This window comes from Microtus oregoni, unplaced genomic scaffold (genome assembly GCF_018167655.1).
Source record: "Microtus oregoni isolate MIOR12 unplaced genomic scaffold, Mior012 000064F_ref0000363, whole genome shotgun sequence".
In the NCBI taxonomy this organism is placed as follows: domain Eukaryota; kingdom Metazoa; phylum Chordata; class Mammalia; order Rodentia; family Cricetidae; genus Microtus; species Microtus oregoni.
In genome coordinates, this window is record NW_024543874.1 from 3,247,791 (window position 1) to 3,272,120 (window position 24,330).

The 24,330-nt window shown below is 40.6% G+C and overlaps 1 protein-coding gene across 4 annotated transcripts; it reads left to right on the top strand.

The window, feature by feature from the left end:
• Positions 1 to 223: 223 nt before the first annotated feature.
• Positions 224 to 22,980, top strand: Tra2a (transformer 2 alpha homolog). Of its 4 annotated transcripts, none has more exons than XM_041640632.1 (9): positions 224 to 436; positions 697 to 777; positions 12,872 to 13,005; positions 15,087 to 15,246; positions 16,627 to 16,815; positions 19,014 to 19,129; positions 21,104 to 21,235; positions 21,966 to 22,033; positions 22,186 to 22,980. In XM_041640632.1, exons 1-9 carry the CDS (start codon positions 401 to 403, stop codon positions 22,194 to 22,196), a joined length of 927 nt encoding a protein of 308 aa, XP_041496566.1. In that variant the 5' UTR covers positions 224 to 400; the 3' UTR covers positions 22,197 to 22,980. The 4 variants fall into 4 exon arrangements, with proteins under 4 accessions (XP_041496566.1, XP_041496567.1, XP_041496568.1 ...); XM_041640633.1 differs by having other exon boundaries at positions 21,969 to 22,033; XM_041640634.1 differs by having other exon boundaries at positions 21,104 to 21,229.
• Positions 22,981 to 24,330: the final 1,350 nt, after the last annotated feature.

A 24,330-nucleotide genomic window follows, 5' to 3' on the forward strand; every position in this document is an offset into this window, starting at 1 on the left:
GGGCACGTACAGCTATTTCAACGTTAAAAACAGCAAATATTCACGCACGCCTTAATTCCAGCACGAGGGGTACAAACAGACCAGACTCCAAGGAACCAGGCTCCCGAAGCCCGCCAATCTCCCGCGCTAGGACAGGCGGACACAAAGCCTCCCGGGGTGGGGGGGCGGAGCTGGTGACGCAAGAGCCCCGCCCCCTGACGTCAGACGCCGGGGACACCAGGAGGTTTGTGGCGGTGCCGGCGCCATTTTGCCCGTGCGTGCGAGCTAGTGGGAGTGGAGCGCCCCGGCAGTTGTTGCCGTCGCCTTCCTCCTCCCCACAGTCCAGACAGCGGGTCACTAGGCCGTCGGCCCTCGAGCCGAGACTTGTCTCTTGTCTAGTTCTCGGGAGCTCCTGGCCGACATGAGTGATGTAGAGGAGAACAACTTCGAGGGCAGAGTGAGTACAAAGCCGCGGGAGCCGTCTTCGGCGGCGGCCCGATGCTCCGGGGCTCGGGGGCGAGCGCGGTCGGTCGGGCGAGGTTCCGGGGCCCGCGGGAGCAGCCCGCAGGGCCACCGCGAGCGCGTCCTCACGTCCCAAGATGGCTTCGGGGTCCCCCGTGGCTGCCCCGACGCCCCGCTAGCCCGCAGCGCTCGATTCTGGCGGCTGATGGTACCTGGCCTGGTCCTATCCTCTCCTGTCGCTCCCTTTCCTCTCAGCTTCCCATCTCTGCTCCGAGGTGCGGGTCCCCGGCGCGGTGGGGCAGGAGGCGGCGGGGCGCTCCCTCCGGCCGGATAGTGGTAGGTGCTTCCCGCGGTGGCGTCTCCGGCCACCCCGGCCATCGCAGCGGGGGCTCGGGGTCGGAAGCGCGCGGGGCTGTTGTCCGGGCGGGGTGGCGCTGCTGGCGCGGGACTAGCTGGGGCCTGTGTCTCCTTGGCTCTCTGTTGCAGCGAGCGGCCGCGTCTCCGGCGGAACCGGCGGCGTGGCGTCTCTAAGGCGAGAGCCTTGAGGTTGGAGGTGGGACGAGCCCAGTGGAGTGGTTAGCCAACGACCGCAGCGACCCTTAGGAGTTCTTAAGACGAGAGCTGTGAAGGGAAAACTACGCCAGGACCTTGTCCCCTAATGTCCTCTTTCCTTTCATCTCGGGATGAGTGTGGCAACGCAGTAACGCCTGGCCGTCTGACTGCTCCATGTTGGCCTCCTTGGGTCTCAACTCCTAATGCTTTCTTTCCTTGGCCTTCTGAAAACTCCTTTACAGGTTCTTATGATTAAACTTGTCAAGGCATCTTACTTTAGCCTTACGCAATTGAACGAATTTCGTGGCTCAGTTTTGAAAGGGGGAAACTAGCTCATCATTGCTATTACCTGAAGTTTTCAGGCCCTCCCCCATCTCCCAGGAAGGGATTCGAGGTTTTCTTGGGTCCCGTGACTGTAAAGCAGCGCAAAGACTACGTTATCCTCACTTGAGTGTATTAGAACGTTTATTACCGGCTTTTGAGCTTTCTTTCCAAAGTTGCCCTAGTAGAAACCGAGGAAAGTGAGTCCTGGTGAAACCCTGTAAGAAGAAAAAAAGGGAAAAGTCCCAGGCTACGAGTGTTCCGGCTGTTGGATTGGTATTTATTCTAGTGGGGCGGGTGAGGGAGAAAAAACAAAACAAAACACTGGAGGGGTTTGTCGGCAGGAAAGAATGTGTTCCTTTTAGAAAAAGCTCAAGATACAGACGCCGGTAATCTGTCCTTTAAATCAGATTGAGGAAGAGGGGTTTTCGTTCTTGTTTTGTGGGATTATGCACTAGGACTGCATCAGAATTGTTTATCTTTGAAATATTTGTATGAATTTGCAGACTGAATATGGTTGTACCTGCTTATTGTTTTAAGATCATAAAATATTTGGAGGTAGTAGTATTACTTGTGAAAATAGTTAACTAGGAAAAGATATTTTTTGTCAGTTTGTCTTTTTTAAAGTGCCCGGTTTGGTTTCTAGAACTTGCACCAATGCTACTAATTGCTCTGATTCTTTTCTGATTTGTTGGCTAGTGGAAGGAGTAGTAAACAATTACCGCCTTACCCACCCCAAAATACTTAATATTCCCGAATCGAGTTTTCAGTTAAAATTTATTTAGGCCTTTACAGCCAAGTTAACAACAAAAAAAGGGTTTTCTAACTCCCCCTCTTCTGCCGTTTGTAGAGACATTTTTAAAATGGTACTCGTGGCTCATTTAGGTTGACACACTATATAAAGAATTAGAAGACTCGGGGCTGGAGAGATGGCTCACAGCTGTTTGTAACTCCATGATCTGACACCCTCACACAGATATACATGCAAGCAAAACACCAATTATAAATTTTTTTATTTTTTTATTTTTATTTATTTTCGAGACAGGGTTTCTCTGTAGCTTTTTTGGTTCCTGTCCTGGAACTAGCTCTTCTAGACCAGGCTGGCCTCGAACTCACAGAGATCCGCTGCCTCTGCCTCCCGAGTGCTGGGATTAAAGGCCTGCGCCACCACCACCCAGCCAATTATAAATTTTAAAAAAAAAAATTAGAAGACTAGAGGCTTTTCTGAAGGTTCGCCTGGATTTGTTGTTGTCGTTTGGTTTGCTGGAGTGGAACCCAGGGCTTGTAGGTGCCAGGCAAGTGCTCTGCTACTCCTTTTTCTTATAACAACTTGGTATTTAATATGGTAGTTTTTGTTTTCTGCTGGCCATAAATCAACAGTGATGAAATTTCATGTGACACAGCAGTGGTGCCCCCCTTCTCATTGCTTTTGAGGGTAACAGCCCTAAAAGATTTTTAGATGATATATTTGTTGAAGTTATTTATGATAGTCACACTTCAAACTTTTCTCAATATAGTATGTTAGGGGAAGCTTTGACAGATCAGTAGCCAGATTTTGGGTTAATTAGTTGTTACTTTTTAAAGATTATTAATCTAGTTTTTTTATTGCTTTAGTTTCTTTAGGAATTTTTGAGAAGAGTATATCTGTTATCTTCAGGATGTTACGGGGAACATGATAGTTCCATCTCAGGAAAAGTATTTAAAATTGGGTGGAAACCTTTTTTTGTTTTGTTTTTCAAGACAGGGATTCTCTCTAGCTTTTGAACCTGTCCTGGAACTAACTCTTGTAACCCGGGCTGGCCTTGACAGAGACCGCCTGCCTATGTCTCCCAAGTGCTGGGATTAAAGGTGTGTGCCACCACCACTTGGCTAAGTGGAGACTTTCTAAGGTCTACCAAACACTGAAGGCAAAATATTTACATATAAATATATTTACAGTATTTTATTTATTTATTTTGGTTTTTTCGAGACAGGGTTTCTCTGTGATTTTGGAGCCTGTCCTGGAACTAGCTCTTGTAGACCAGGCTGGTCTCGAACTCACAGAGATTCACCTGCCTCTGCCTCCCGAGTGCTGGGATTAAAGGCATGCGCCACCACCGCCCGGCCCATTTACAGTATTTTAGAATTCAGACCTCAAAGTTATTTTGTGATACTTTTTATAAACTTATTTTTCCTGATAATCTAGCAATGGCTAGAGTGCTGTCAGCATTTTAGAAATGAACCACCCAAACCATGCTGGGGCACACCTTTAACCCCAGTACTCAGGAGGAAGAGGTAGGTAGATCTGAGTAAGTTTGAGGCCAACCTAGCTACCGAGGACAGCTGGGGTTGGTTACACAGAGAAATACCAAAAGAAAAAGAACCAAGACCCAGAAGACCATATAAGCCCCAGTTAACTGCTCGTTGTATATCCATAATCTCTTTTCTCCCCCTCCCTTAATTTTATTGTATGTGTGTGGGTGTTTTGCTTGCTTGCATATCTTACAAACCAATACATGCAGTGCCTGAGGAAGCCAAAAGAGGAAGTTACATCCTTTGAGACTAGGGTTACAGATGATGTCAGGTTACCAAGTGGGTGCTGGGAATTGAACCAGGGTCCTAGAAGAGCAGCCAGTTGTCTTAACTGCCACAGCATCTCTCTAGCCCATATTTCAGGTTATTAATCTAACAAGGATTTGTAGTCCTAGTTTGATAATCCATATCTGGGTCTAAAACTGTTAACAAGTATATGAGGTTAAGTGCTGAAATAAGTGTCAGACAAGTTTGATTAAATGTGCAGTCAGGGGGCTGGAGAGGTGATGGCACTTATTACTATTCCAAAGGTCCTGAGTTCAGTTCCCAGCAACTACATGATGACACACAACCATCTGTGCTTGCCAACATATATACAGTCAGAACACCGTATACATAATAAATAAGTTAATCTTTTAATTAAAAAACATGCGAGTCGGATGATTGAATTCTAGAATCTGGTGGTAGGGAGAATCCTGAAAGGAAATATAAGACCAAAATGACTGATACAAGAGCAACAGAACACAGCTTGAATTATTTAAGACTAGAAATCCTTTTCAAGAAAGACAGGAGAGGGGGCTGGAGAGATGGCTCAGTGGTTAAGAGCACTGCCTGCTCTTCCAAAGGTCCTGAGTTCAATTCCCAGCAACCACATGGTGGCTCACAACCATCTGTAATGAGATCTGGTGCCTTCTTCTGGCCTGTAGGCATACATGTAGACAGAATATTGTATACAGAATAATAAAAGAGGAGAATGATTGTGTCATTAGAACACCATTAGTTTCCAGCACTGAAAGGCAGAGGCAGGAAGATACCTCTGAATTCCAAGTCAGCCAGGGTACACAGTAAGGCCCTCTGTCTTTAAAGGGGGAAAAAGACAAATAGTTCCATAAGCACTTCATTTAGTGTATGTGTATATCAACTTAACAAGCACTGGAAAATTGACCGGGGAGTGGGGGGCGGCCGGCTGACCAGGGAACTGAAGCTCGTGGCTTATTTTAATTCAAGATCCTGTTGCCTCAGCTTCTCCTAGGTGCTGGAATTTATAGCCAGGTGCCACCACACCGGGTTTTACCCAGTGTTCTTTTGGAGCTGGGAATGAGGGAAGGTGACTCAGCCCGTTTGGCTGACATTTTGTCTATATTTTGCTGTGTAAGCCTGGCTGACCTTCAAACTCACATGCTGGAATCTATTTGTCACTTTAATTAATTAATTAATTATAAAACTTATCCAAAGTTAGAGTTTTGACCTTAATATCCTTTGTAGAAATTAAGAGGAATGGACGCAAAACTTGCTTCTTTTTCAGTTGCTGTTCTAATCTCTTGAAAACAGAAATTTGTTTTCTCCAAAGCTACAGAAAAAAGAAAGAATGAAAAATTAGCAAATTTACCTGTACTAATTGAAATTAAAAGTTTTTATCTATGGACTGTAGAATATGGCTCAGTGGGGAAAGTGCTTGCAGTATGTAAACCTAAGTTCCAAACGCTGGCACCTGTTGTAAAAAACCAGGCTTGACAGAGCATGTGTCTTACTTATTTCCAGTGCTAGGAGATAGAGGAAGGAGGACTCTTTAGGCAGTTCAGCTAACCAATAGATAGATGAGAGCGCTGGGTTCGATAAGAAGCCCTATCTCAAACAGTAAGGTGGAGGGTGATAGAGCAAGATACTTGACTTCAACCTCTGACCTTCCTTCACAGGTATGAAAGCATGCAGACATACACAAATGCGTATGTATTAATATCTTAACATGTGGAAGAGATAGTCATGCATGCTGGCCTAGGCTTCTAATCCCATCAGTCAGGACTTGATGTCAAGAGGATAACCATCAGTTTGAAGTCAGCCAGGGGTCCACAGCTCACAATCTGTAACTCCAGCCCCAAGGGTTCCGACACTCTCTTCTAACCTCTATGGATGTGGCATGCACATGATACTCAGAAATAAATGCAGGCAAACCCCCACACACTCATACACATATACATGTATAAAGAAATGAGGGGGGCTCTATGAGAAAAGGAAGTTAAAAGTTTTCATTTGGGACTTAAGTTGTGGTGGTGGGTTTTTTTGTTTGTTTGTTTTTGGGTTTTTCAAGACTTATGTTTCTCTAGCTTTGGAGTTTATCCTGGCTGGAATTAGACCAGACTGGCCTTGAACTCAAAGAGATCCTCTTGCCTTCCCCAGTACCACGATTAAAGGAATGTGCCACCTCCTGGCTTGGTTTAAGATCTTTATGAGGACTGGAGAGGTGGCACAGTTGTGAAGAGCACTTGCTGACCATGAAGAGGATCCAGGTTTGTTCTTAGCACTGGCATCAAGTACCCACAACACCTTTGAGTTTCCAAATGATCCAGTGCTCTCTTCTAGCCTCTAGCACCTGGATGTAAGTGGTGCACATCAATATATGCAACGCAGATTTTTTTTTTTAGATTATATTATTATATATATAGTGTTCAATCTGCATGTATGCGTGCAGGCTAGAAGGAGGGCACCAGTTCTCATTACAAGTGGTTGTGAGCCATCATGGTTGCTGGGAATTGAACTCGGGACCTTTGGAAGTGCTCTTAACCACTGAACCATCTCTCCAAACCAGCAACACAAAATTTTAATGAAAATTTGTATGTGTGAAATTTTAAAATATGATTTGTCATACCTCTTAGACTAAATTAAGGTTCTGCAACTTAATTTTATTCATTTACTTAAAATTAATTTGCTTAAGGGGGCAGGTAGAGTGGAAGTAAGAGAAGGTTGGATTTTCCTAGTGTCTTCCAGAGGACCTGAGTTGGTCTCTCCCAGCAACCACATCAGGTAGCTCACAATTGTCTGTAACTCCAGCTCCAAGAAATCCCAACGCCCTCTTCTGGCCTCTGCAGATGCTAATACAGACGTGTGCACATAAAATCTTTTTTTAAAGCTGGGTGTGGTGGTGCATACCTTTAATCCCAGCACTCTGGCAGAGGCAAGCCTGGTCCACATAGTGAAATTCAGGATAGCCAGAGCAACACAGAGATAATGAATGAAAGAATGAAATCAGCCTTTTTAAGCCTCAGTTCAGTGGTTAAAGGCACTTGCCACCAAACCTGACAGCCTGATTTCAGTCCTTGCAGTGTACATGGTGGAGAAAGAACAGACTCCTACATGCCTGCCAATGCACACAAACCACCACTCCCAGTTGATACATGATTTTAGAAAAAATGGGTAAAGCCGGGCAGTGGTGGCACACACCTTAATCCCAGCATTCAGGAGGCAGAGGCAGGCAGATTTCTGAGTTTGAGGCCAACCTGGTCTACAGAGTGAGTTCCAGGGCAGCCAGAGATACACAGAGAAACCCTGTCTTGAAAAACCATGGGTTAAAGCAACCAGGCATTGTGGAACCTGCCTATAATCAATCCCTCTTGAAAGGGATAGGAGAATCAGGAGTTGGGCTGTATGGAATGGGATCACGGTGGAGAGGGAGATAATGGCTAACCAAATCTGGTAGCACTGAAGGGGAATTGCTGTAGATACAGGCCATAGTGAGTTGCAGATAGCCTGAACTACCAGAAAACCAAGTAGGAAAGATAAAGCTGTTACTTTGTGGGAATAGTACTAACCCTGAATTTGGTGTTGGATTTAAATCCAGTGTGTTTAAATGCTATCATTAAACCAGTTAGTTGTATGTTCCACTGTTTTTTCTCCACCCTATCCCTACTTTCTTGTAAAAGGCAGACTTTTGAAAAGCAGCAGTGCTTGTAATTCATGTACAGTGCATTGCTATAATTTTATAGATGGTAAGGCGTTTGCACTCTACTACTCCTAAAATGGGAATTAAAAAACCATGAAGTGACACACATGGTGGTACTTGGGAAGTGGTGAGAATTTGCCGCAGCTTTCTGCCCCGAGCCTTGAGATCTGAGAGACTAACAGAGCAAATATTATAGATGAGTCTTTTTTAAGCTAATTGTCTTATAACTTAGTAACAAGTTTAGCAAGGGAAAAATTGCTTGACTAATCAGCATAATAGTTTCCTTGAGCCCAGCTGACTAGAAAATGATATTGTCAGTAGATGCTTAGGCATCATGATCTTTGTAAAAGGTATATATTTCTGTGCTAAGTGAATTGATTCTGTTATTTCGTAAATCTTAGCATGTTTAATAGGACAGGTAGAGGTGAAAATATAACAGTCACATTGAGGAAGAGATTGATTGTTAAATACTAGGAAATGTAGAAGGCCAGCAGTAAAAGAAAATGTGAGCTGTACATATACTTGTCTATAGTCTTTGTTGTGGTATTCATCAGAGGTATGAGTAGGTAGGCCTGATAGAAGAAAATTTACTTTTCCCCCTTGAAATCAAGACCCTGTCTTGTGATTAATACCTTCATGAAAGAGATGAAGATGAAACTATGAATGGAGAATTTGGTGATTGGTTTTTACTTTGGCTTTAGTTGTTTATTGGCTTTAACATACCCAAGCCAATTTAGTCCGTATAAACTTGAGGAGCCAGTGACCTTGAACATGGAGCTTCACCACTGCTAAGAGCGTGTGCACAGGCTACCTACCACACCCAAGTATGGGGCATCAGCTCAGCTTTGTGCCTGTTAGGAGAGCTCTTAAACAACTGTGCTACATCCCAGCCCTTTGCAGTCATTTTTTATACCAGCTTTTGAACGTGACATTTTATCAAAACACATAAGCGGTCAGAGTTATGGGCAATCTTAAAAATTCTTACCAAAAGATTGTAAGTTTTGCAGATAACCTGATATCTGTGGCATAAGTTTAAAGTTTATGATTGCTAGACACTAAGCCATTTATGATAAAAAGTTTTTTAAATTATGCCAAACGTTTAGAGAATACAAACATGTCATGTGAGTTGTCCGTGAGCCTTTGTAGTTAGAGACCACGTTGACTTCGTGGTGTATCAGACAAACAGAATGTTAAGAGATGGCTTCACATCCTAATTTCTGTTAAAGAACTACCCTATTGTATCCCAGAGAAAGAAAGCATAAATGTCCCTACTGTAGCCTGATAAGTAGAGTATAATATTTGGACAACCAAAGTGCATTTTCTTCTTGGGGCATTTGTTTTAAATCCACTGGTTTATTTCTATGTAAATTCCTACCTTAAAGGACTAGGGAAAAAACTGAAAGTTTGTTCACATGATGTACATACGGACTTGAATATATTTAAGTTTGTCCCTATAATCTGGTGGCATTGCCTGGACCTAGTATTTTAAAAGGGTTATTATAATGTTTATATAAGTTTACTCATATTTACTGAATATTAAGTATTTAGGTTTTATATTTTGCATCTGCAATACTGAGTTTCCTATTGCTTTCTTATATGTTCCTGTAACAGTTTGTCCATATAAACTCTAGAACCTGTTTGGGTGAGTTGTGCTTTGAAAGCCTTCTCCTGGCTTCTTTGTGGTTTGTAGTGTCTAAGGTAGATGGAAGGAATCTTTATCCCTTCAATAAGACAGCTTTTAGAAATGCTTAGTCTATTGAGACAAGACAGAGAACCACCTTACCTGTATTTTTTTTTCTTCCTTGCAATTTATGTTTCCAAATTCTAAATGAGGTTATGAATTTCTCTTTTGAAATTTAAGATTAGCCAGATGTGGTCACACATGATTGTATAGTTCCAGTTTCTTAGAATGGAGAGGAGAGGCTCATTTGATACCACAAGTTTGAAGTCAGCCTAGGCAACATAATGAAATCTCAATTCAAAAACAAAGGGGAAAAAAGTTAAGTTCCAGTAATGGTGATCGTTAATCACAGCACTTGAGAGGCAGAGGCAGACAGATCTCTGAGTAGGAGGCCAATCTTGTCTACAGAGTGAGTTCTAGGACAGCCAGGACTACATAGAAACCCTGTCTCGAAAAAAACAAGAGAAAAGGTAAAGTTCACTGAAAAGTTGAAATTGTTTCATTTAAGAAGATGGGTCAGAGGTTGGTTTTTTTGTTGTTGTTGTTGTTTTAATATCTGTCTTCCATAAGTGACTACTGGAACCTGGTTTCTAATGCAGTTTTTAGTGAAAGTGGCATTTATCTAGTTAGTGTTTGAGAAATAAGACATTTTTTAAACAATAAGCATTAGTATGGCCATATTCTGTAACATTTGATTGTTCATAGTATAAGTCTGTGACATTTATGATAGGTGTTAGCAGACAGTTAAGGGGACTGCTCTAGAATGTTGTTTATAGAAGATTCCTGAAGATAAGAGGTCAAATAAAACAGCTGTAGATACTGTGACCCCATGGGTCTTTTAAAAAAAAATGATACTTTTGGACTGGGTTTGTAAGTCAGTATTACAGTGCTTGACTAGCATGCGACAACCTTGGGTTCAATCCCAGCAGTGCCAGAAAGAAGAGAAAACACCTTTAAAATGTCTTTTAAAAGATACTCTGGCAAACTGATATTTTGTTGTGGCTCTAGATCTGGGATTTTTTTTAAGTTTATTATTTTTTGCATACACATATATAGCATATTGTGTATTATATATTATTACTCTATTCTATTTGTGTAGATATAAATAATTGAATTATTAGAGTCTCCAGAAGTAATTTTTGGAGCCAGCAAGTTGGTTCAGTGGGTAAGAGTTGCTGCCACATTTCATAACCCAACTTCTGAGTGGACTCTTAACAAGTTGCTTTCTGGCCATATGCACACAAAATAAATTTAAAATGTAATTTTTTGAAAGAAGTCATTTTTTGAAAACAATGTTTATGAGGAGAGGCTTGGAAATTAATTTTTGGCTTACATAGGATTTTTTTAAATTCATAGTAAAACTAAAGGTTTATAGTATCTCAGCAAAACCTGCTCCTTATGTATAGAGGCTGTGGTGCATGTGTAAACACTGCTGCCACCACTGTACTTCTGCAGCAGCATACTTGAATGCCACGCTAGTGGGTCTGTTTTAGACGGAGGAAAACTAAAAGGAAGACATTCTCTTGATTCAGATTTTGAACCAGCCCTTTGCGATTTCAATTACAAGCAAATTTAATAAATTTCTTTAAGCACTAAGTATTTTGCTCCAGGCAGCCGTCTAGATATGAAAGACTAAACACTGGAAAGGTTGGTGGGGTCATGGTGATACAGACCTTGAAGCCTAGCACTCAGGAGACAGGGGCAGGAAGATTTCTGTGGGTTCAAGGCCAGCCTGATCTACAGAGCAAGTTCCAGGACAGCCAGGGCTATACTAAGAAACCCTGTTTCAGGGGAAAGGGAAGGAAGAAAAAAACCACTGGAAAGGTTGTCATTGAATTAAACTTCAAGGAAAGGGTCCAAGGATGTAGTCCAGTTGAAGTGCTTACCTACCACCAGGCCCTTTTTAGTCCTCTCAGCACTACAGAGAACCATGTTTGATGTGGGATATCTCACTGTATAAATGAAAATTGATATGAATATGTGTTTTTGTAAGAGTGGACTAATTCTTTGCATTAATAACTGAGTCTTAAGTGGATGGAGGCACCAAATTTTGGTTTCTGTTTTGATTGTATGGGTCTCAACATCAATCAAGTAAGTTACCGTGCTTTTTTAATCAGTTATAAAATATTTGGTAAGTTTTTATGTAGAACTAACTTCAGAAACCAGTTGGCATGAAGGAGATGTCTTTCTCATCAGCAGTATACACAGATGCCCCTGCAAGGAGTGCAGATGTGCAGAAAGCAGTGGAATCAAGCAAAGACAAGCATATTTTGTTTGTGCTTTATGGTATTTAAGTGGTACAAGAGTCAAGGATTTCTGTGAACCATAGTCCATCCTGGGTTACAAAATGCAAATTTGTGTCTCCTGAAACAACAGCATACATTTCAGGAATTTACAAGCCAAAGTGAAATTGTTAGAAACTTTGTGCTCTTTTCCTTTAGTTTTTTTTTGTTGTTGTTGTTTTCTTTTTGTTTTTTGTTTTTTGTTTTTTTTTTTGATGCTTGTCTTCAAAACACATCTTTCTGGTAATCTGGGTGAAAATGGTAGTCAAAATTGGGAGGTATAATTTTACAAACTTGTAATGGTTTTTATCTCTGGCATGTGTGCTATCATGTGAGTTCAGGTGGTGTGTATGGCCATTTTGGCCTGGGATGTTTTTTGCTTTGGCTGTACCTGAATTTCTTAGTGTGGTTTATTGAAAGTTAATTCTAAGATCAGTAAGATCCTTCAGCCTGTAAAAGTGGAAAATGAATATTTAGGTGGGGGGAATTGTAGTTTATGTTTGAATTACATTTATATTAAAATTAGGAACTAGAATGGGCTTGGGAGGAGGGTAAAGAGTATGGTTAAAACTTAGAGAAATTCAGTAAATTATGTTAGACTACACATTTGAACATTTTTAAATACTATAAAAAATTGGTTTTTTTAATTTATTTTTAAATAAACTAGTTATTTGCACTTTCCTGCTGGCCTTTCCATATGGTAGATAACATTCTGAACTCCAGCAGAGTTTTATAATCCCCACGTGCTTAAATATACTAAATGTTCTTTTTCCATTAAGGTTAATGTTCGTGAAGAAATTGAAGAGTTTTTTCCAAGAATGTGGAAGATAAATCAAGATAAAAGAAGGCTAATGAAAAGTATTAAAGATCAGAAAATTAAAATTGAATGGGGGAAAAAATTGAACAGAAGATTGGTCAGATAGAAGCACTTGAATATTTTTTTAAGGCTATTTTGAATTGTTTGGGGAAGAATACACGAAGTATGAAAAATGAAAAACTCAATGAAGAATGAAGAGAAGTAGAAAGCAAGAGTGAAGTAGAATTAAAAGAATCTGGAAGAATGAATGGGTCCTAGGTTAAGTAAATGTATGGTTTATGTTCCAGTGTCTGTATGATCAAGTTGTAGATGAATTTGCATGATTACTTAGTTAATAGAAAATTGGTGATCTGGTTCAAGTAGGGAATTATTGAGGACAGTTAGCAGTATTAACAATGGGATATTAATGAGCTGAAATTTTTTCTGGAGGGTGTTGCCTAACCATTTGTTTTTCAGGAGCAATCAAATAAATAATTATGGTACTTTAAATGTTAGGTGGTAGGCATCTACGTGACCAGTGCCATTTGTAATACTGTCTTCTTTGTTAGGAGTCTCGCTCTCAGTCAAAATCTCCAACGGGAACTCCTGCTCGCGTAAAATCAGAGAGCAGGTCAGGATCTCGTAGTCCATCACGGGTTTCCAAACATTCTGAATCCCATTCTCGATCAAGATCAAAATCCAGGTGAGTTTAGAATGTGTAAACTGCTTTCTTCACAACAAGGGGCTTGTGCTAGGTCTCCTTTTAGCTGCATTTCGTACAGAAAGTTCACCGATGGCTCAGACTGCAGAATTTAGAATCATTCCTTGGCACATCTGTTAGTTACTACCCATTGAGTAAAGGCACCTGTTGCCACACTTAATTCTCTGAGTTTAATCCTTGGAAGCCAAATGGTGGAACAGACTGCTGCAGTTGTCCTCTGACCTACCCATGTGCTCACACAAGTACATTGTACATAGACAGTTTAAAACAGAAATACTAGATACGCACATCTTTAGTCCACTTTACTGTCTGAAGCAAAATCTTTCGGTCAGTCCAGAGCTTGCCAGTGTGCCTGTTCTAGGCAGAGATCTTGTTTTGAGAGTCCCTAGTCTCTCTACCTTCCAAAACTGGAGTTACAGGCCAGTAGCCACACCTGGCCAACATTTACAGGACTTGAAGATCTGTACTCCTAGTTCTCTGCCTTATGGTGATCACCCATAAGCTATCTGTCCAAGCCAAAAAACTGATTCTTTTTATTGGTGGTGGTGGATTGCACTAAAATTAGTATTAAGGAGAATAGGAATATCTTCATTAGTATTGTTCCCACTCAAATGATTTTTCTCTGGTAGTATGCCATTAGATTTATTTCATTCCTCTCTTAGTCTGTTTACTCAAGAACTTAACACCAGGTTACCTCAATACTCTTTGCTCTTTACTAGTTCCTATTCTCTAAGTGCATCTCTATCACTTCCTTCCTTTCTTTTTTTTCAATTTAGACACGGTCTCACTGTCTAGCTAGCTGGCTTGGAACACTGAGATTGTTGTCCCTCTTGGTTAGTAAAGGCATGCACACCATACCCTGTTGTTGTTGCTTTTCTTTTTCTTTCTTTATTTTCTTTTTTGAAATAAGATCTGGGGGCTGGAGAGATGGCTCAGAGGTTAAGAGCATTGCCTGCTCTTCCAAAGGTCCTGAGTTCAATTCCCAGCAACCACATGGTGGCTCACAACCATCTGTAATGAGGTCTGGTACCCTCTTCTGGGTACATACAGACAGAAGATTGTATACATAATTAATTTTTTATTTTTCAAGACGGTTTCTCTGTGGTTTTGGAGCCTGTCCTGGAACTAGCTCTTGTAGACCAGGCTGGCCTCAAACTCACAGAGATCCGCCTGCCTCTGCCTCCCAAGTGCTGGGATTAAAGGCCTACGCCACCACCGCCCGGCCATAATTAATTTTTTAAAAAAGGAAAGAAATAAGATCTGACTAGTTCTAGAGATACTCCTGTTTCTGTCTCCTGAGCACTGGGATTACTGTTCGTATGTCTTTCCTTTAAGTATGTTTTAACTTTTTTACTGGAAGATGAAATGAGAGTGAAGGGATGAGCTTAAATAGAAATCTGAAATAATAAGGGCTTGGAAGATGGCATAGTCAGCGGCTAAGAATGTTTGCTGTTCATCCACAGGACCCACATTTGATACTTGGTTCTCCGTACGTGGTTAACAGCCTACAAACAACCACCTGTAACATCACCTTTCACCTTTAGGGGATCTGCAGTTCACTTATGGCAGGCATCCACAGACATGTACACATACGCGTAAATTACATGGGCGTGTGTGCGCGTGCATGCACAAGCAGGTGCCCACGGAGTCCAAAAGAGGATATCAGATCCCTTACAGAAAGTTGTGTTGGAAACCTAAGTCAGGTCCACTGCAAGTGCAGTCTATATTCTCAACAACCAAACCATCTCTCAACCCCCTCATCTTTTTTTAAACAAACAGAACACCTTTTCTGAGGTCAAATAAGGGGTTGGTACAAAAAGCAGCGCAACAAAAATTAAAAGTTTTTTAGTTAGATATTTTGCATCTCTGTATTAAGTGTACCACATGCATGCAGTTCCCTCAGAGACCAGAAGAGTCATCCCCTGGAACTGGAGTTACAGGTGGTTAATGATCCTCTGTAAACTAAACCTGGGTTCTCTGGGAGAGCAACAAATGCTCTTAACTGCTGAGCTACTCTCCAGCCCTGTGATTCAGTATTTTACCTGAGTTTATTTCTTTCAAAGGTCAAGGTCAAGGAGACATTCTCATAGACGGTACAGTCGGTCCAGGTCCCACTCTCACAGGAGACGATCTCGAAGTAGATCCTATACGCCAGAGTATCGTCGACGAAGAAGCCGGAGTCATTCTCCAATGTCTAATCGCAGAAGACATACAGGCAGCAGGGTATGTATATATGAGTAATGGAAACTTGGTGTTCTCTTTCTCCAGTGTGTAGCCATGGCGTAATACCTTTTATGAAAAAAGTGGTCCTCTAGGAAGAATACATATTTTAGTTACATGTGGTGATACTTTAATCTCAGTACTTGGGAAGCAAAGGTAGGCAGATCCTGAGTCCCAGGCCAACCAGGACTACATAGTGAAGTGCTATCTCAAAAAATAAAAAAGTGAATCATTTTATGTTATGCATTTGCTAATAAAGAAAATGCTACCATCTGAACAAGTCTACATAATTTCATGAGCCTACTACAAATAAAGTATATTTTCATGACTTTGTATGAACAGGTTTTTGCCATGTAGATAAGGTAGACTTCGGCAATCCTGCTTTATCCTTGTAAGTGTTGTGATCACTAAGGCAGGAAGTTTGTGTGAGTTCATTTCCCAAGATAGCCAGAAAGGACATTGATTCCTCTGGAGTTAAAGTAATGAACAGTCAACTTGGAAACCTCCTAACATGGGTGCTGGAAACATGGTATGAGGTCTTAACCATCAAGCCTTCTCTCTAGCCCTTGAGTCTTTAGTCTGCATAGGTGTGCACGTATAGACCAGAGCTTATGTCCATTATCTTTCTTAGTTACTCTCCACCTTATCTTTTGAGATAGAGCCTCACTGAACCTGGTGCACACCTATTGGCTATGCTGGCTGTACAATGAGCACCAGGAATCCTTCTGTCTCTTTTTTTGCTGAGATTTTGGGTATGCACAATTACACCCAGCCCTTTTCCATGGGTTTAAAAAAATGGGATATGTTCACCAATTAAAATGAAATTCATAAACTGAGGTGTAAGACAATCAAGTTTTGTTGTATGTTTCTTTTCCACTCAAGTTTTATTACAGGGAAGAAGAAAATACCAAAAAATAGCAAAAATCTGTGTAATAACTTATACTCTTATTGAATGTGTGTAATACTTTTTATATGGTATTGGATGCACGTAATACTTTTTATATGGAGGTTATTTGGATGTGAAACACGGAGGTATTTTGTTTTGGATTAAGAGTGGCAGAGAAGGGGGCTGGAGAGATGGCTCAGTGGTTAAGAGCACTGACTGCTCTTCCAGAGGTCGTGAGTTCAACTCCCAGCTACCACTTGATGGCTCACAACCATCTGTGATGAGATCTGGTGCCCTTTTCTGGTGTGTGGGTATACATGGAAGCAGAATGTTGCATACATAATAAATAAATAAATATTTTAAAAAAAGACTGTTTTGTACGGACTGTAATTATAAAGCTTATTCCAAAGAAGGTTTTGATCTTTTTTGAAGAATGTGTTTTGATCTTTTTTATATTGAAGTTTTAATGAAAACTTATTTCTGCCTTTATTCAACAGGCGAATCCAGATCCCAATACTTGCCTGGGAGTGTTTGGCCTCAGTTTGTACACAACAGAAAGAGATCTTCGTGAAGTATTTTCTCGATATGGACCGTTGAGTGGTGTCAATGTAGTTTATGATCAGCGAACTGGCAGGTCACGTGGATTTGCTTTTGTGTATTTTGAGAGGATAGATGACTCTAAGGAGGTAAATCTTGTTTTATAATTTTCATTTGAAAGAATTTTTGGTGTGCATAATAATGATGCAGCATTACTACTAACAGTCTGTTAATAACATTTCCATGAACATGTCTCCTGACTGTCAGACCTGATTGGAACTCAGTTCAGTGTTACAATTAAAAGGCCAGTTTTGCTTTTCAGCTCATGCTTTCTGGTATAAATTACATGCTAATTGAAATCTGACCTCATAAAGTGAGCTATCAGAATTAATGTTAAAAACCACAATGTGTAAGGGTTCTCATAGATTAGATGACCCCCAGAGCTCAAGTCTTAATGATGCTGAAGTTAAGAAACTATGTGATTCTTAGTTTGTAAGTTATTTATCCCATAGGCATACCAATGTCTTAATTTCTCAGTCATCACAACTTTTTTATTAGTGTGGTTTAGTGGCTTGCTTATTCCTGCTTTTTCTGTGTTAAGATTTATGTGTTTATGTTCATTGGTGTTTCGCCTGTATGCATGTCTGTGCAAAGGTGCCAGATTCCCTGGAACTGACGTTACAGACACCTGTGAGCTGCCATGTGCATGCTGGGAATTGAATTTGGGTTCTCTGGAAAAGCAGCCAGTATTCTTAACCACTGAGCCATCTCTCCAGCTCCTTTTTTGAGGGTGGGGATGTTTATTGGTTTTGTTGTTGTTTTTTTGTTGGACAGGGTCTCACTGCAGCTCTGTCTTCAGCCTCAAGCTCACAGAGATCTGCCTGCCTCTACCTCGCACGTGTTGAGATTAAAGGTGTTATTATTCCTGTTTTTGGTTAAGATGAGCCAGGCTTGGTGGTATATGCCTGTAATTTCAGCGCTTGTGATGGAGGCAGGCATAGACCAGTGATGGCTGGGTGGATGATCTAAACAAGCAGAATAGGGGAAAGAATAGAAGAAAGTTAACCTATTTTGATGCCAGACCTGTTTTCCACACCTGGCAGGGCAGGAGACTCTCCAGTTAAGTAAAGCTAGGGAGAAATACAATCTGAAATGCTTGTGTCCACACACTTTTTCATGTTTACTTGTTTGTTTTAGCTTAATTCTTTAAACTATATTCTTTATAGCATAAAATGGCAACTTAAATACTTGCCAATTTTTCCATTTACTGAAATAGTTAAAGTATAATACATTATTATGGCTTTAAAAAAAAAAGTAAATGGGAGCTGGTTGGTGGTGGCACATGCCTTTAATTGCAGCACTCAGAAAGCAGAAGCAGGTAAGGCTCACCTGGTCTGCAGAGTGAGTTCCAAGACAGCCAGGGCTACACAAAGAGTGGGATGATACATGCAAGCAGGTTGTGTTTTACACGGAGATCGCTAGGGCAGTGCTGACTTAAAATTGTGTGTAGTTCTCAACAAGTGAGTGCAAGTTAGTACAATTGGCAGGGAGTTCGAGACAGGGTTTCTCTGTCTTTGGAGCCTGTCCTGGAACTAGCTCTTGTAGACCAGGCTGGCCTCAAACTCACAAGAGATCTGCCTGCCTCTGCCTCCCGAGTGCTGAGATTGAAGGCATGTGCCACCACTACCCAGCTACAATTGTTCTCTTGCATCCCTTTAAATCATCACTTCTTGGCTACTTAGTGAATTTTAACAAAAAATACTGAACTACAAACTGAACAGCAAGAATAGAGGTAGGTTAGGGTGGGCATGGTGGTGTATACCTGTATTTCTAGCACTTGTGAGACATAGACAGAACTGTAATTTCTAAGCCATTCAGAGTGACATTAATATCTAGTCTTAAAGTGGGTGGGGGGATTATAAGTTTTAATTTTTAAAAAAAAACTCTTAGCAAGCTGGGCAATGGTGGCGCACGCCTTTAATCCCAGCACTCGGGAGGCAGAGGCAGGCGGATTTCTGTGAGTTCGAGACCTGCCTGGTCTACAGAGCTAGTTCCAGGACAGGCTCCAAAGCCACAGAGAAACCCTGTCTCGGGGGGGAAAAAAAACTTAGCTAGCTCATCGTATTTGGTGTGAGCTATCTATTCTGAATATCTAAGATCTTTGTAAGTAAAGCAGATCTTGGTGGCATTTATTTGGCAACTTAAATATGTTCTGGACAATACTTAGCTCTGGAAATGCTGACAGTCTGCTATGCAAGCTGAATTGCTATGCTATTCTCAAAAGTTCATACTTAAACTAAAAATGACTTCAAGATCAGTAAATTATGAATGATTTTCTTTTTTATAGGCTATGGAAAGAGCAAATGGAATGGAGCTGGATGGTAGAAGAATTCGTGTGGATTATTCTATAACCAAGAGAGCTCACACACCTACACCAGGCATTTACATGGGCAGACCAACTCAGTAAGATTTCGTGTTTTATAGGGATTGAGGACTTGCTTAGCATGTTTAGGGCTTGGGTATAGGGCCCAGACTGCAAAGCAAATTCAACTTCCAACATATTTAAGATTAAACTGCATTCCAGACATGTCGAAATATGGGCTGGAGAGATGGTACAGAGGTTAAGAATACTGACTGCTCTTCCAGAGGTCCTGAGTTCAATTCATAGCAACCACATGGTAGCTCAAAACTGGCTGTAATAAGATCTGGTACCCTCTTCTGGCCTTCAGGCATACATGGAGGCAGAATATTGTATACATAATAAATAAAATCTTTTATCTTTTTAGATAAATACAAAAATAAAAAATTTTAAAAAATGTAGAAGTATATCCCCTCCATTTCTGTGTGTGTTTGTGTGTATATGTGTGTATGTGTCTCCTAACTTTATCAATATATAATCGTTTAGGGTACTGAAAAGGTAACTGGCTCATCAGTTAAGAGTACATGCTGCTTGTAACAGGAGGATCAGGCTGCTTGCTGTCCTGGCCGCCTGGCTATCTTACATCCAAAAAACACTGCCTGGCCCATTAGCTCTAACTTTTTATTGGCTAATTTTACATCTTAATTTAACCCATTTCTGTTAATCTGTGTATATCCAGGTGACTGTGACTTACTGGCAAGATTCTAACTAGCATTCAACCCAGGCAGGGGATCCATGGCATCTTCCACTCTGTCCTTCTTCCCAGCACTCAGTTCTGTCTACTCTGCCTACCTTAAGTTCTCTCCTATCAACTAGGCCAAGGCAGTTTAAATAAGTATTGCTGGGTGTGGTGGCTTGTCTCTAATACCACCATTTAGTAGGCTGGCAAAGGAGAATTGCCACTATTGAAGCCAACCGTGGCTACATGAATTGTGAGATAAAAATAAGTATTTCTTGGAGACCTCTTTGTAGGACAAATTGTATTGATACTGCTGTTTGTTTTAAAATACCATGATTTTCACATTGAACAAAAATGTGTTATTGTTTTGTTTTTTAAGGAATAGAAAGGAAGTAGTGGCAGGCAGATCTCTGGAGTTTGAGGCCAGCCAGGACTATTGTCACACAAAAAATGGCAGGTGGCGGGAAGAGTGCAGATACAGGCTTTCATTTTGTTTAATTGAGGGAAGTGTGGATTGGGAAATAGTAGACCTGCAGAAAACCAAATAGAAACTGTCCCTTGTTTGGAATAAACAAAGAACAGGGGTTTTAAATTCACCTCCAGCTGTAAACATTAGACCCTGTTGTAGTTTTAGTGGAATCATTCTTTTTTTGGTGTTCAGGACTTGTTACATTAAGCTAATGTTAGGGAGGAAGTATATAGCTTGGAGGAGTTGGTTCTCGCCATCCATGTAGATTCTATGGCTAAAATTGTCAGGCTTAGCAGCAAATGCATTTGTCCACTGACCCATCTTTCCAGCCTCTACAGTTGCTATTTTTTAATTTCCTTTCTTTTAGTTCTTAGGTATAGTTTAATGCACTTTGTTCTATTTCCCATGCTTTGTTTCTTTGTTTGATTGAGATAGGGTCTCTGTAGAGTGTTGGCTGTCTTGGAACTCACTTCGTAGACAGGCTGACCTCATAGATCCTCCTGTCTCTGCCTTCCGAGTGCCAGTATTAAAGACACGTGCCATCACACTGGGCTTAAAAGTTTGTTTTTGTCTTTACATATTATGAGTATAGTGCCCTTAGAGGCCTAAACTGGTTCAGTTCCCCCACTGGAATGGCAGGCAGGAGTAGCCACACTAAGTGGATGTTGGGAAGTGAAACGAATCTTGGAAGAGTAGCAAGTATGCTCTTAACTGCTGGGCCATATCTCCAGAGAGTTCTGTTAGAGCATAAGGGGCCAGAACGGAAGTCAGCAAGATAAGATGGGAGGGTATTTGCCATGCAAGGGAGGTTTCCTCGTATTAAATAATCCTGGACAATACATAATTTTTTTTTTCTTCATTTTTCTGTAGTAGTGGTGGTGGAGGTGGCGGAGGAGGAGGAGGTGGCGGAGGCGGCGGCGGTGGTAGACGACGAGATTCTTACTATGATAGAGGATATGATCGAGGCTATGACAGATATGAAGATTACGATTACCGGTACAGGTAATGTTTTAATCTGGGATGTCTAGTCTGTGCTGGATGGTAATCTTATTTAGCACTTTGATATTGGCACATATAAATAAAAACTGGATGTTTGAGTTGAGTATGGTGGCAAGGTAGTCCTTTGTACTTGAGAGACAAAGATAAGAGGATCACTTGAGCCCAAATCCATCAACACGGTGACTTTACATATTTTGGTGTGGGATGGGTAATGAAGAAATTTTAGGGCTGAGAATGTCACTTGGAGGTGCTTCTCCAGTATGTGCTAGGTCCTGGGCTCAATCCTCAGTTACATTTGTTGTATGTATGTGTGTATGTATTTATTTATTTGTTATGTATGCAATATTCTGTCTGTGTGTATGACTGCAGGCCAGAAGAGGGCACCAGACCCCATTACAGATGGTTCTGAGCCACCATGTGGTTGCTGGGAATTGAACTCCAGACCTTTGGAAGAGCAGGCAATGTTCTTAACCTCTGAGCCATCTCTCCAGCCCCTGTTTGTTTGTTTGTGGGTTTGTTTGTTTTTTGTTTGTGTTTTTTTGTTTTTGGGAGACGAGTTTTGGGATGTAGCCCTGGCTGGCTTGGAACAGCATGTCCTCCATTCACTGAAATCTGTCTTCTGAGTTTGGGGATTAAGCCTGAACTACCCCAATGGCTAGGGTTTTTGTTTGTTTTTTCCTTCATCTGAGTCAGTGAAGTGATGGTGTGCTGATTCTTTTCTCGTTTCTTACAGAAGAAGGTCGCCTTCTCCTTATTACAGTCGGTATAGATCACGGTCAAGATCTCGTTCCTATAGCCCAAGTACGTAAAATTTGCTGTTTTTTGTAGCATTGAAACCATCTTTCTAACTAGTAATTTATTTTGAGATACTTGGATATGTGGTCGGTGTTAATAGTTGAAAAAATATTTTAGGCAAGGCAAACTATAATTATAATTTTTTTGTTCTTTTTCAGGACGCTATTGATAATTATGGAGTGGTTGTGGCTAAGGACTCTTTTTCCCTCCTTTTTCTTTTTGATTCTGGATTTCCAAGCTTCTAATGCTTTCTAGTCCTCAAAACAAAACCCTGATTATTTAATCTGTGGCCAATTGTGTTTCCGTTTTACCTCCTTTGTTACTCTCTTAATGGTGTAATTGTCATTTAAGTTGTTCAACATCTAAGTAAAAAAGGAGCCCAGTGTTACACTGTGTGGTTCTTTCTGCTTTTTCGGAGATCGACTCATTACTACGAAGAAAGAAATGATCTTTTGAAAACTTTTGTGATGGATATTGTAGTACACATCCTATTATTAGAAATCTGCAGTCGTGACAAACTGCTTTTTAACCTTCTTTGGGGGAAGATAAATAACACTTTAAGTAGTCAAGTTTGTCTGGAGTGGCATGGAACAGTTGATTAGTTGAGTGTAGAAAGTTTGAAGTTGTAGGAGAAAATATGAAGAATGTAACTTGGAACCTAAAAAAATTAAGTCACCTTTTAGGAATTAAAAGCTTGTAGATTCCTATAAGACATGTTATATTTGAAGTTACATGTTAAACCTTATGATCTTAAAGTGTGATTTTTATGTTAAATTTACAGAAACTTAAGTATTCCCTTAATCATTGAAGGAAAACCTTTATTTATTACCTAGAAAAATTGTATAACTTGCTGTTAGAAATTTTGGTATTGGGTTATTGGTTTTGTGGGTTATTGTATAGTATAGAATTCTAAAATACATGTGGGAAAGAGTAATTTCAAATAAAAGTTAATTTGAAAATGGGGTTGTCTCTTTATTTGATAATAATAGAAAATACAACTTGATTGAAAGCTATTCTATTTTTTGTTTTGTTTTGTTTTTCGAGACGGGGTTTCTCTGTGGTTTTGGAGCCTGTCCTGGAACTAGCTCTTGTAGACCAGGCTGGACTCGAACTCACAGAGATCCGCCTGTCTCTGCCTCCCGAGTGCTGGGGTTAAAGGCGTGCGCCACCACCGCCCGGCTTTTTTTGATATTTTTATGCAGTCATTTATGACTCATTAAGCGTAATCACAGCCAGAAGATAGCATCTGTTGACAAGAGATAACCATTCTCAATTCAGATACATAATACTTTCAGTGACAAGTGGAAGAATATTTATATTACAAACAGAATGAGACGCAATATCTATGCATAGTACAATACATGCAGCAAAAGAATAGCAATGTGATTATTGATAGATTTCTGATCAAAGAAAAGGTAATTAAAAACAATCTTAGAAGAATGTATACTATAAAAAATTGATGCACATTTTTTTCAGTGAAAACTCTAGATGTCAATCATGATATTATATTAAAAGTACAAAGTTATAGGTCCTAGAAACTGAAGCAAAATTATCAAACTTGAGTCTGGCGCCTTAGACAACCTGACACACAAAAAGCTATTCTTTTAAATTTTTTAATTTATGAATGTCTGCTTGCATGTCTGTGCAGTATGTACATGCAGTATGTACATGCCTTGGACGCTAGAATGGACTGTATTATTCTCTGGAACTGTTAATTCGTAAGCCACTATGAGGGTGCTGGGAATGGAACTGGGCCTCTGGAAGAACATCTCTCCAGCCCTTAGAAGCCAGTTGGGTTTTTGTTTTCCTCTCATTCTTTCAATATAATAATTATGCAGCATTTTGTTCATCCTGAGTTATTTAACATTATTTCCTCACTTTTTTGGGGGCTTGAGTCAGTTATTACTTTGAGCTTTAAGATCCCTAGTTTGGGACCTGGATCAATTCTGGTTTGTTGTTGTTGTTGGTTTGGTTTTGTGTATGGGGTGGGTAGCAACATGTTGGTTCTTGTCTCATAGCCTACATTCTGGGGCAACTTTTTGGGTTTTCAAGACAGAGTACAACATAGAAATTATGGCCTCGGCTGTTCTGAAACTTACTCTGTAGACCAGTCTGGCCTCGAACTCAACAGATCCACCTCCTCTGCTTCCCTATATTGGAATTCTGATTACATAATATTTTCTTAAAAGGTGCTGGACAGTGGTGGTGCACACCTTTAATCCCAACACTCCAGAGACAGGCACATCTTTGAATTTAAGGCCAGTCTAGTCTAGAGCAAGTTCCAGGACAACCCTTTCTTGAAT

Coding starts and splice junctions, on each gene's coding strand:
- Tra2a (XM_041640632.1), top strand. CDS start 401: ATGAGTGATGTAGAGGAGAACAACTTCGAGGGCAGA. Junction 15,247..16,626: donor GAAGACATACAGGCAGCAGG/GTATGTATATAT, acceptor TTTATTCAACAG/GCGAATCCAGATCCCAATAC. Junction 19,130..21,103: donor TACATGGGCAGACCAACTCA/GTAAGATTTCGT, acceptor ATTTTTCTGTAG/TAGTGGTGGTGGAGGTGGCG.